Raw genomic sequence first — 12890 nt, forward strand, 5'->3', positions numbered from 1 at the left:
TTTCTTATGTTATGACACAGATTGGTCCATACAGGATAGATCTTTTACACCTAAAGCGATTTTGTTAGGACTGTCTAACGTGTTTAAAATATTTATATGTTTTTTTTCTGTCATACACTCAAAGCAGTTTCTGGACATACGGAAATACTGTAAAAACCAGTAACAATAGATTCAAACAATCAAAATAACAGCAGGTCAGTTTTCAAATACTTTAAAAATAATTCAGCCCTGTATTTCCCCCCTCTGGTAAAGATGGCCAGAGGTGACACTTTTGGATTTCTTTGCCCATTCCAAAGTACTGGGGGAGCCCCTGAAAGAAACCCATATATGAGATCAAATTGTCCTGATTTCTTAGTTTTGGGACTGTAAAGCATCCCCAGTTGTGATATGTGCAGCATGCTCACGAGCTTATACTGGAGGAGGGGGCCCAGCAGGTACATATATCACAGACCATTAAACCAGCAGTTTGCATTGAACTTGGGAAGCAAACCGAAAGTAGATGCTTCAGGATCTCAGTCATGTGATGGAACATGGCCTAAATTCACTGCTAGACAGCAAAACCACTTCAGGCACAGTTGATGCTAAGAGGCGTTTTTATTTCAGGGACGTGTTTGCCAATTATGGCTTTAGAGTCAGCAAAACCTATTAGTCATTTTGATCTGGATCGGCAAAGTCCATTGTCCTTCAGAGCCTCTTGTGAGTCATCATATCCTAACTTTGGCCCATCTAATAGCATCTGAAAAAGTTGCAATGGCACAATAAGGTTTAAAAACAAATGTCTCAGCACCTGAAACACTGGTCCTTTTTGAAGGAAAGACCGTTATTCCTTAGGGAGGGTTTCCCACGTCATGGTGAGTGGTCTCTCTGGTTTTTATTATTTTATTGACCAACACCTATGTGAATATTTTCTATTACGAAGGTCATCTCCTGAGGCATGGTGCAGAGGTGGCGTAAAATTCATCACAAAATCTGGATTCTTGGAATACTTGCGGTGGTGGTCCAAATTTACTTCTGTATGCTGTAGCAGTAGTATTTTCTGGAGCCAAATAGTATGAGCTTGATGGTTGGGTGATCTGGCCCTTAGTCCAAAGACTTGTGTAGAGAGACAATTCTTTTTTTATAATGGTCAGAAACATTATGTAAAATGTTTCTTTGTTTTGGTGATAAGCGAATTACAGTGAAGGTCATGCAGTATAATTTTCTATATTTAACATTGTAATGAGGAAAAACCCTCATCAGGAAGTTTTGTTATTCTCAAAGAAGCATTATCAGCAGCTATTTGAGAAGAAAAATTGCTTCAACAACATTTTTGAGTTAGTGCAGTGATGGCGAACCTTTTAGAGACGGAGTGCCCAAACTGCAACCCAAAACCCACTTATTTATCGCCAAGTGCCAACATGGCAATTTAACCTGAATACTGATGTTTTAATTAGCTTAAATTATTAACAATTTCCTGGTTGTTCTCCAGCATGATGTAGTGGTTAAGGTGTCAGACTAGGATCTGAGAAACCCAGGTTCAAATCCCTACTCTACCATGGAAACCACACACACACGGTGTCTCTTGCTATCTCTGAGGAGTGCTGTAAGGATAAAATTAAGGCTAACTAAATGAGCCACCCTTAGCTTCATGGAGAAAGAGTAGCAAAACCAATGTGGAATGGATTTTCCAGTAAGGTTTCTGAGCCTAGCTACATTATTCTGGGACTGGAATGACAGCCCCCAGAGGGCAATGACACCCTCTGGGACTAGCAGAAGTGTTCTGTGACTTGAATGACCGGGCTGTCATTCCACTCTGGGGGCTGTCATTCCAATCCCAGAACACTTCTGCTAGTCCCAGGGGCTGTCATTGCACTCCTGGGGCTGTTACTGCAGTTGCAGAATCATTCTCCTAATCTCAGGGGCTATCATTCCACTCCAAGGCTAGTCATTCCAGTCGCACAACACTTCTACTAGTCCTGGCAGCTGTCATTCCAGTTGCAGAGTAATGTAGCTAGGCCCAGAGACCTTAATGGAATATCTATGCCACATTTTCTTTGCAATTTTTTGTGCTGTAACCTATTTCAAAGGAGCGCATGGGCAATCCTGGCTCCCATTATCTTCAATGGGCTGTGCAGCCTCTCCCACTGTTTCAAATGGGCAATCCTCTCATTCATTTTAATACATCCCTTTTCCCAAGCCAGCCAAGGCCAGTGCCTGCCTCTCCTGCGGGTGAGTAAAGGGCAGCTCCTGCCTCTTGCCCAGCCCAGGCTGGGTGGAAAGAAAAGGGAGAACTCTCCTCTCTCCCCCCTGTCGTCAGACTGGAGGGTGAGAGACTCAAAACGGATAAAAGGAAGTATTTCTTTATACAACACATAGTTAAATTGTGGAACTCCCTTCCCCAGGATGTGGTGATGGCTGCCAACTTGGAAGGCTTTAAGAGGGGAGTGGACATGTTCATGGAGGAGAAGGGTATTCATGACTACTAGTCAAAATGGGTACTAGTCATGATGCATCCCTATTCTCTCCAGGATCAGAGGAGAGAATTCCAGCCCAGGCTGGGAGGAAAGAAAATCGGGGGTGGGGGAGAGAGGAGATGCACTTGGAAACACAGCAGGCTCCAGGTCGGGAAAACTACCCTCCCCCTCCAACTAAGGAAAGTAGCTTCTTCTTTCCAGCCCAGGCTGGGAGGAAAGAAATGGGGGGGGGGAGAGAAGAGATGCACTTGGACACATCGCAGGCTCCAGGTGGGGAGAAGTACCCTCCCCCTCCAACTAAGGAAAGTTGCTGCTTCATTTGCAGCCCAGGCTGGGAGGAAAGGAAATGGGGGCGGGGGAAGAGATGCACTTGGAAACGCAGCAGATTCCATCCAGGTCGGGAGAACTACTCCGGGGACTCGGGGAGAGAGGCAGACTCGGGTTAGGAGGAGCAACTTACCAACCTACCACCTCTTCTAGCGACTAGCAAGCCAACAGTGGAGGCCAGCCATGTGCGGCCACTTTTAAGGAGGCGCTGCCGCTCTGTGTTGGCCTCCATAGTCAGCAAAGGGGGTTTTGGCCGAGGAGGGGGGGGGAGGAAGAAGGAGACTGCAGGGCGGCAGCTGCCTCGTGCGCCCGCAAAGGGGTTTTTTGGCCGAGGCGGAGAGGGAAGGGGAAGGGGGCTGCAGGGCGGCAGCTGCCTCGTGCGCCCTGCAAAGGGGTTTTTGGCCGGGGAGGGGGAGGGAGAAGGGAGCTGCAGGGCGGCAGCTGCCTCGTGTGCCCACAAAGGGGTATTTTGGCCGAGGGGGAGGGGGAAGGGGGCTGGAGTGCAGCAGCCGCCTCGTGCGCCCTGCAAAGGGGTTTTTGGCCGGGGAGGGGGGGAAAGGGGAAAGGCTGGGCGGCGGAGAGTCCAGGGAAGGGGGCGGGGCCGGCAGCGCGGAGCAGTTCAAAGCTGGCGGCGGGGAGTCCAGGGGCGGGGGCCCCGCCGCCCAGCTGAGCCTGCGTGCCAGCAGAAAGGGCGACGCGTGCCGCAGTCGGCACGCGTGCCATAGGTTCGCCAACACGGAGTTAGTGTGTGGCATATACTACTTGATTTGTCCCTGGTTGCTTTTTCTCTTCATCCAGAAAATACATGATTGCGTGTCTCTCTCTGGTTTAAACATGCTTGTATTGATTCATATTTGCTTTGTGTTTTATGCACTGATTGACAGCACGGTAGATAACATGGCTTTGATTGCAGTGAAGACAAATGTCACAAATTGCCTGCCCTTGGCACCAGAATCCATGTTGCTATGTGGGCCCTGTGGCCTACTGTTACATAAATTTAGTGTCATTCTTGCTAAAGTCCCTGTCGGGTTCACCCCTTTTTTGCTTAGAACTCCCTTTTCCCCAAGGTATACACAGTCTATGACTTTCTTCCCTAGAAGATCATATTATAACAAATAGTGCAAAAAGCTCTTTATGACTATGTTCTAGTGCAGGGGTGTCAAACTCAATTGTTATGAGGGGCAGATATGACATAAATGTCACTTGGCCAGGCCAGGCCTCGTCAGCCCAGATCAAGATGAGAGTGGTAGTGGCTACCTCGGCTGGCTCATGGGCCAGATAAGAACTCTCAAGGGGCTGGTTCCAATCTGTGGGCCTTATGTTTGACACTCCTGTTCCAGTGGATTCAGGGACAAATGTATGTAGAGTTTTAAATATGCCTCAAAATTTGCTGGGTTTTTAACATTTTTTTAAAATGTAGCTAATTCTGTTTTGTCTCGTTAATAGAGTTATACCTTTCTAAGTCCATTGAAGTGAATGGAATTAGTGGTTGCGCTTAAGATTGTACTGTAGGGCAAGTCACTTTGATGATCACATACAAAAATAATTGCATATCAAGGCCCACATTCTAAAGTAGACAAGAAAGCAGGGGTTTAAGACAAATGAATGGGAATTCTGGTAATATTCCCTTACCTAATGTTGCCAAATTATTCATACCCTTGAATTTATTTTAAGTAAAAAATAGAAAGTAGCAACAAAACTAGAAGGAAAAGGTATATAGAAGGAGAATGCATGTATCTTGTTGAATGCTTAGCATACTTCTAAGAAGAGCTCTGTTGCTGGTTTGGTTTATTTTCTTATTAATGATCCATATTCCTTTTCTCTCTAGCATCAGCACCATCCAGCACCATTGCTAAACGCAGAATTTCTCCCAGTGTCAATTCTATCAGGGAAAAGAGAAGCGTCATCATGTCTAATATTACCATTGATCCAGATGTCAAACCTGGTGAATATGTCATCAAGAGCCTCTTTGCTGAGTTTGCTATTCAAGCTGAAAAGAAAATTGAAGTTGTAATGGCTGAACCCTTGGTGAGTCTCTTTACAAAGTATTTGTTAAATGTCCCGTTCTTCTGGAATAGTTTAATTTTATTTAGATAACAGAATGGTTGTAGAACTGCCTGTATAGGTGAAAAAATAAGAGCCATTCTGTGCAGAGGACCTAACATCTCCCCATCCCCCATAGTATGGGACAATAAAAATAAATATCAAAATATATTTGTGTGTGTGTGTGTGTGTGTGTGTGTGTGTGTGTGTGTGTGTGTGTGAGAGAGAGAGAGAGAGAGAGAGAGAGAGAGAGAGAGAGAGAGAAGTGCTGTCAAGTCACAGCTGATTTATGGTGATCCCGTAGGGGTTTCACAGCAAGAGACCTTTCAGAGGTGGTTTTGCCATTGCCTGCCTCTGCGTGGGCTGAGAGAGTTCAGAGAGAACTGTGACTGGCCCAAGGTCACCCAGCAGGCTTCATGTGGAGGAGCAGGGGATCGAACCTGATTCTCCAGATTAGAGTCCGCTGCATTAACCACTATACCATGCTGGCTCTCAAAAATACATATATATACTTAGTGATATAGACACATTTAGTGTAGCAAAAGTCAACAAATAAGCTATCTCATGCCAGCATATGTTTGCTCCATATCTCACTGGAAATAATTAGCACAATTCTATTGTCTTTAATGGAGCTTGTATGTTGTAGTATCAAGGAAGGAATTGGGGCTGTCTTTGGGATTTAGAGCTTCTTTGTGCAGTGCTTGATGCAGAAAATTAGTTATATGTTTCCTTTTTAGCTTGTCTTGAGTGTGCTTCAGCAATGACAGCATTATCTGGGCATGTGCTGAAGCAGAAAAGGGAGCAGCTGAGCAAGTAGGCTCATCAGTAGCTCTCCCCACTTCATTTCTCACCCCTCTAAATCTTTGTAGTCTATAGATTAAAAGTTCATTCACCAAGGAGGATTAACGTGCAAGGACAGCTGCTTTGTCTATGGAAATCAGGGAGGGTGGTTTAGGGGAATAATTAAGCATCCTGTATTCTTTGATAGGCAAATGAGATAAGAGACGCTGAGAATCAGTCCTTTCTTTTTAGTACTCCAGTGCAAATACTAGAGTTCAAAATATGCATGTACCTGTCAAGTGTGAAGTGAAGTCTGTGTAGAAGGAGGTATCTTTCTCTCTCTCTCTCCTCTCTCTTTCTGTCTTTCAACCAGCAGCAAAGATCTCTTTCTGAAGTGGTTGCCAGGGAGGATGGACTGAGGGCTCGGAGATGAGGCATATGCCACCAATTCTGCCTGTGTTTGCTCTTCACACTTGACAAAGTTCATGTGTATTTTCTAGTCTAGTAGCTGTGGCAGTGAACAAATGCTAACATGAAGACTGGATCTTTAAAGTCAGAACCTTGGTACAGAGGTGCAGTAGTCATATTTGTTTGTCCCATGTGTCCACCCTCATTTAGCTGTGCACTGCACCCCACTATGAGATGCACTTGGGATATGCACAACTTGTTCAGTTCAGAGATGGTTGGAGGGAAGGTCAGAAGGTTAAAACAGTTCAGAAGGCCAAGTTAAAAAAATGCATTTTTAACAGGGTACAGAATATAAAATCCAGCTAAGTTAAAGTGGACAAAATGCTTCCCACTGTCAACTCTAGCCATTACAAACCAATACTTCAGGAAGATGTTCAGGCTTCAGGAAGCCTCCAGCTTGATGGCTGCTTTTATAACTCCCTTAGTGCAGTGAAGGCGAGTGGCTTTGGTTACCCTTTTCTTTGGAACAGGGTTCATGGTTGTTTGAGGCATGAGTTCTGGCTGATTCTTAATGAAGCACCTGTGACTTGGCTATGTCAGGATTGTCAACAGTGTGTCACTTATTGCTCCTTGTGTGACGCGTGTACATCTTCAGCAAGTATGGCAGTGCTGCAAGAAGCATGGGCTTTATGGGTTCATATAAGGTACATGTGGTACTGGAAGACTTGCATATTAGACTAGTCTGCCCAACCCTTGTGAGTAGACAGAGTTTCCAAGTCTTCTTCACTTCCAAATTTTTGTTACTGAAATTCTGGTGTTTCTCTGCATGACCTTGTAAGTTTCTGCCAAGACCCCCTAAGCAGCAAAGTGAAGTTAAAATCAAGAGTACTTTGCGGAACTTAAAAGTTCGTTATTTTTACAACTTGCATGGATTGCGCGGAGTTGTGAGCCAATGAAAAATTCCTATTGTACTGTTTGCTTGTTGCAGACTTTTGGCCTAGTTCTAAGCAACAAACAAACCAGGGAGATGTGATGGGAAACAGGTTCAATAAACCATTGTTTACTCACCTGCTATGACTTCTTATATGACCCAATTTATTGTGGCCTGAGTTAACATCTTTAACGGTAATGTAATAAAATACTGCTTTCATGTGCCACCTGTTTCTGTTCTGGGAAGTCATTTTAAAATGGACATTTTTGGAGGACACCATGTCTGATGCTTATATGAAGAAACAGGGTGCTACAGCTCCTTTTCAAAAAATTTAATTTTTTTCTTGCGGTTTATAAATATCCTAATGAAGATTGTTAAGGCAAAGGGGGAGGCAAAAGAGAAAGCATTGTCCAGGGCATTTTCTGTTACAGGCTGTGTGATTAGCAGCACATTGTACAAAATGGAATGTTAAAATATTGCAGAAGTTAAGGGCATTCTCATCCTGGCGATGCTTTAGCATTTAGGGTTGCCTTGACCACAGTTTAAAATTTAATTTAATTTTAATTCTTTTATATCCCACTTTTTCCCACAATGCAGACCCCAAGCGGCTTACATCATTCTCCTCTCCTCCATTTTATCCTCACAACAATCCTGTGAGGTGGGTTAGGCTGAGATGGTGCCTTAATCAGTGTCACCCAGCATGATTTCATGGCACAAGTGGGGGGTTCGAACCTGGGATTCCCAGGTTCTAGTCCAACACTCTTAACCTCTGTAGCACACTGGTAGTGGGGCAGGTGCAAAGTCAGACCAGAATATTGGAAGTTACACATACAAGAAAGGAGGGGAAAACCATAAGGAGAAGTGCAAGTGATTTTGCAGCCTGCCCCTAAATTCTAAACCATTTTATCATATTCTGTTTAAAATTCATCACCTTTAAGTAAACATCCTTCCAATTCTTAGAGGTTTAAGTTGCCTTTTTATATCATTTTAGAAAGTATTAGGACTTTGTTCTTATGGAATCTGATCTGTATAATCCTGTGGTTGAAATAAACAAGTATTTATTGATTTCACTAAGTTTCACTCTGTTTCTGGAGCTTTTGATGAGTTCTTTATCCTGCAAATAAAAGAGTTGTAAACCACTGTTACTTGGGTGATCTGTTCTCATGATTCCATAGTATGGTCTACTTGTAGCAGAAACATTATCAGAGAGTTGCAGTTCATGTTTTGGCTGATGATGAGAGTATCAGTTTAAAAGAAAGTAATGGATTCTGGAATAGCTTTTATGGGCTATCAAGAAAAGAGAATCCTTCCTCTTAAACTTTAACAGTGGTCCTGTGTCTGCCTTTCAAAAAAAATTCAGCACTTTTAGCTGTACTGAGCTGGTAAAGAATCTCTTCAGTAACGCATCTAATGCTACAGAAAAATTGCCCACCAAGATAACTTCATCTGGCTCTGTTCTTCTAAATGCCACTTTCTAGAATTGTGAATTGTCCCGGTCCAGTGGCGCACACATTCAATAATACTCTTTCCCCCCATTTGTTTCTGTTCATAATAACAACATCCACCTTTCACTTTGTGTAAATATTTACTAATAATCAGGAAAGGTAATGTTTTATGAAACAGTGTAGCCGACCTCTATGATATCTGAATTACAATTGTTACTCATTGTTTTACCACCAGTCCCCTTACGTATGTGTGTGTATGCTTTCTCATTAGCTAACCTGCTTCTTATAAATAAGTAATACTGGCCCTTTCTATCTAGCAGCTTGAATTGACTCTCAAATACATCCTGCTAAACTGCATGGGAAGGGGGGGTGTTCCACACATTTTGCCTTAGTTCTTGCCTTTATTTGTAATTCACTCACTTCAGAATGTTTTATTTCCTTTATATTGGGTTTTTTTTGCAGGAGGTGCCACTTGAAGTGAATTCTCATACTTTTGCTTCCTAGAAATGGGTTCGTGCTTCTCTCTCCTGCTGGGCATGACAGAGGGGCAGTACTTGAGCAAGGGACAGACATTAGTTGCTGTAGAGCTGGCAAGTGGGTTTATGGAACCCTTTCGCTTTGCACAGGACTGTAGCTACACTGTGTAAACACCTTTTATGATGAGCTGCTTTTCCAAGATTGTTAACTTCCAAGGTTACCAGTTTTATTATATTTTCCATTTCTAAAAATGTTCTCGTATTCAGTGTTTAATAAGTAACAAAGATCTTCTTGTACACGTAAACCACTAGTACCCTATATTACTGACTAGATGGGAGCATTGGCACAGTGCAAACAAGACCAGGACTGTTTGAGTTTGTGTGCTAACTTTCAGTTTTGCTGGATGGCCCAGACTAGCCCGATGCTGTCAGGTCTTGGAAGCTCAGCAGGGTTGGCCCTGGTTAGTATTTGGATGGAAGTCTACCAAGGAATTCCAGAGTTGCAGAATAAAGCAGTGGCAAACTATCTTTTGCCTTGAAAACCCTACAGGGTCGCCATAAGTCCGCTGTGACTTGATGGCACTTAACGCACGCACTAACAGTTCTAACTGTTCTTTATTTCATCATTTTTACATTGTGTCAGTCTCTAAATCTTTGTTGCTTTGGGAACATAATTCTTATTACCTGTGAGAGATATCTCTGAAACTATTGTGTCACACACAGTTGTCATAGTTTCTCAGTGGAGTGGGTAGACTTTCAAATATACACAAATTCTCACAAACATGTTTGCTAGTCTGCTTCTCTGGCCATAGCTGTTTTACCTGTCTGTAGTGCATTGAATGCCTAAAAGGGGGGGGGGGAACAATGAATTGATTTTATTCAATATTACAGAATTTCCCTCTTCCGCAAATGACCCACTGTTTCTGGGGTCTAGTTTTTCACTGAGGTGGGTGTTCTATCATATAAGGGTAACACTGAAGTAGGGCTTTGGTTGTCTTTTGGGCTGGGGTGTGTCAACATAAATATCATATTTTGCCCTTCTTCCTGATGTTCAACTTGCTTGTTCATCAGTTCTGATATAACAAAATTCAGGAGGCTTTCTATCTTTAAGAACTCACCTTTTGTTAGTAATGGACTTTTGGGTGTTGGAACCTAATGATTATACCAAAGTAGATGGGTGTGGCCCTGACCTGGATCACCCAGGCTATCCTGATCTTGTCATCTCAGAAGCTAAGCAGGGTTGGCCCAGGTTAGTACTTGGATGGGAGACCATCAAGGAATAGCAGGGTTGTTATGCAGAGGAAGCCAATTACAAACCACCTCTTTTAATCTTTTGCCTTGAAAACCTTACTGGGTTTGCCATAAGTCAGCTTGTTCATTTGTTTCTCTTCCTCTGTTCTTGCTACTCCTGAGCATCTGTTAAAGCTTGTGCCAGTGTCTGGTGTTTGAACCTTCTAGTTTGTTGTACATATTTTTGTCTTAAATATACGCTCACTTCCCTAGAGACTACCTTTATTGCTTAGTTTACCGCATACAGGAAACTTCACACTGCTTTTAAGGTTCTCACAGATCATGGCTGGTGTCTGAACCTATAGAAATTTTTACCATGATGTTATTTGTAAGCTTCTTGATTGGCCAGTATATAAATATTTTTGTGGTAAATACTACTAAATGTTTTGACCACACTAGCAGATTTAGATTCCTCTACTGATTGAGCTGTGCATTTGTGTGTGTGTTTAAGAGGTAAAGTTTTACTGCTAAACATGTTCAGCTTCTCTTTCAGTACGTGATTTTTCTTATTTCTCTGTGTTAAAACTTTCAGCAGTTCAGTTCACGCCTCGAAATATCTCCAGTAATTTTTTGTTCAGATTCCCTGTTTATTTACCTTGTTAGTGACTTGTAAGCCTCTGGCAAAACAAGAGTGCACGCACATGTCACTGATCAAGATGTCTTTTTTTTTTTTAAGGAACACTTTTTTCTTGTTGTCTGTATTTATCAGCACTGGCATCTTTTAGTGTTTTGTTGCCTTTCTAAAGTGTGGTTAATGTTTTTATGTGAGCTTCTAAGTATAACGTGCTTAAATGATTTCCAAGTTTTCAGAAAGGATTTGAACTCCCCACTCTCACTTTTGGCTTCCTTTTTAACTATGTCGCTCCATTTTTGAGAAACGCTCTCCATTCTTCTCCTGAAACTGTATTGGGCTTTGAGAATTTCCCAGCTCATATTGATGAGATCATGTTTATGCTTATAATAATGGTACATGTGCTTGGATGAGTTTAGAAGCTTACAGTGTGCTCTTTATTTGTCTTAGCTAAGGGAGAGAGTGACTACAATATATGCAATTGCTCTGAAGTTTGTAATATTTACTTTTTGCTATTCAAGCTCTTGTCCAGGCTTTCTTCTGTTTAACCTGCTATTCAGGCTTTCTGCTATTCAAAAGGCCACCTGTTACAAGGCTGTCCCTTTCCGTACATTGACAGCTCCTCTGTCCTAAGATATCTGTATTCTTAGCAGTTGTATATATTGTGACTCATTTCTCTCTCTCCCAAAAATATACCTACAACACAGAGAAAGAAACTATTTAGAGAAATGTTTGAATGTTATAGGTTTTTCTGTGTGTTTTTTCATTATAAAGAAAGCAGTTTTCCCGTAAAGTATTTACAATTTCTATAATTTTTTAAAGTCCCTGGAGATCTCTCATGGATTTGTCTCAGACATATTGAGAGGAGAGTTTGACTTACAGTTGATCTGTAAGATTGAGGCTCATTTCATACACAGAAAGGGACAGGGACAAGAAGCTGTAGACTTTGCAGTTAAGATGGTGCATTCATTTTTGTAGCCATGTTCTTTCTGTATTAATCCCCCCCACTTTGTTACAATAAGGCTGCAGTCCTGTAGATGGGGGCTAAAGCTCCTTAGGAGCCGGCGTGACCCCACGCCAGCATCCTTGCCACTTTGCCATGTCACAAAGAGGCACATATGCCGGCGTGGGGGCAAACATGCCAGTGCTGAAGAACTGCGAAGCTGCACAGGCCTCCATCGCCAGCGCTGCCACGACAGCGGGGAATTCCCGAAGGGAAAGCCTGCGCCCGAGGCGGGGGGGGGCATTCCCGGGGGTGGAGCTGATGTTAGTCACCTTCCAGCTTGGAACGCCCTTTGCCGCTATGGCGTTGCTACGCCACCTTTTTTGGTGGTGCAGCTCCATTATTTTATAAGGGAGGAGTTTCCTCCCCCCACCACTTTTATTTTTGTTTTGAGGCCGGGAAGCCTCTGAGGAGGCTGCACGGCTGCACCACTCCTGGCCACCACGTATCTAAATCCGCTCTAGAATGGGCTGCCTGAGATTTAGCTTATTTTGCTTGAATAGTTGAATGTGAGCCTGAATAATTCACTTTTCATTCTTAGGGTGCTGTAGTGAAAGCGACTACTGCTTCTGCTATATTAAAATATTTCGAAATCACACAACTTTTTGGAACTTTGTGTATCAGTTGAACAGCCATGAGTGCCTTCTATTACTACCAGTAGTAGGTCTTACAACCAAGATGTTCTTGCTTTCATATCTGATACGTTCCCCATCTCCCTTCCAGATATGCTTACAGAGAAACGTTAAGAGTGTACATATTTTGGGAGGTGGGTTAGAAACGGTCACAGCTACAGCATTCCCTGAGGAACTGTTGTGGTTACTTATACTGGAAGAGAGCTGACTTCTCTTTGACTACTTCCTTTTATTTTATGTATGCATTTTTAACGTTCTGACCCTGAGCAAGTATTAATTTTGTAGTGTGCCTATTGTGATCAGTGGCCTGGGAGTTTAAACATTAGCTGGGAAATCTCGCATGATCTTAAACAGGCAAAAAACAAGGAATCTGGGTACACGTTGGCTGCATTGCTAGAACAAGTTGTGCTGCTCTTGCACAGCTGCCTGCTTTGGCATGTGCTGACTGCAATAGCAGCAGGGGACGTCTGCTCTCACTGTAGGAATTGTCAATAAAGTCACATCCGAAAGGGATATCATACCTTTGGCAAA

General features: G+C 42.9%; 1 protein-coding gene across 1 annotated transcript in view; it reads left to right on the plus strand.

The window, feature by feature from the left end:
• Positions 1 to 12890, plus strand: part of FRYL (FRY like transcription coactivator) — a 165233-nt gene that overhangs the window by 30231 nt on the left and 122112 nt on the right. The window contains exon 2 of the mRNA XM_056855634.1: positions 4609 to 4808. Within this exon, the coding sequence (XP_056711612.1) occupies positions 4609 to 4808 (200 nt within the window). The remainder of the gene's footprint in view (positions 1 to 4608; positions 4809 to 12890) is intronic.

This window comes from Euleptes europaea, chromosome 9, assembly GCF_029931775.1.
Source record: "Euleptes europaea isolate rEulEur1 chromosome 9, rEulEur1.hap1, whole genome shotgun sequence".
Classification (NCBI taxonomy): Eukaryota; Metazoa; Chordata; class Lepidosauria; order Squamata; family Sphaerodactylidae; genus Euleptes; species Euleptes europaea.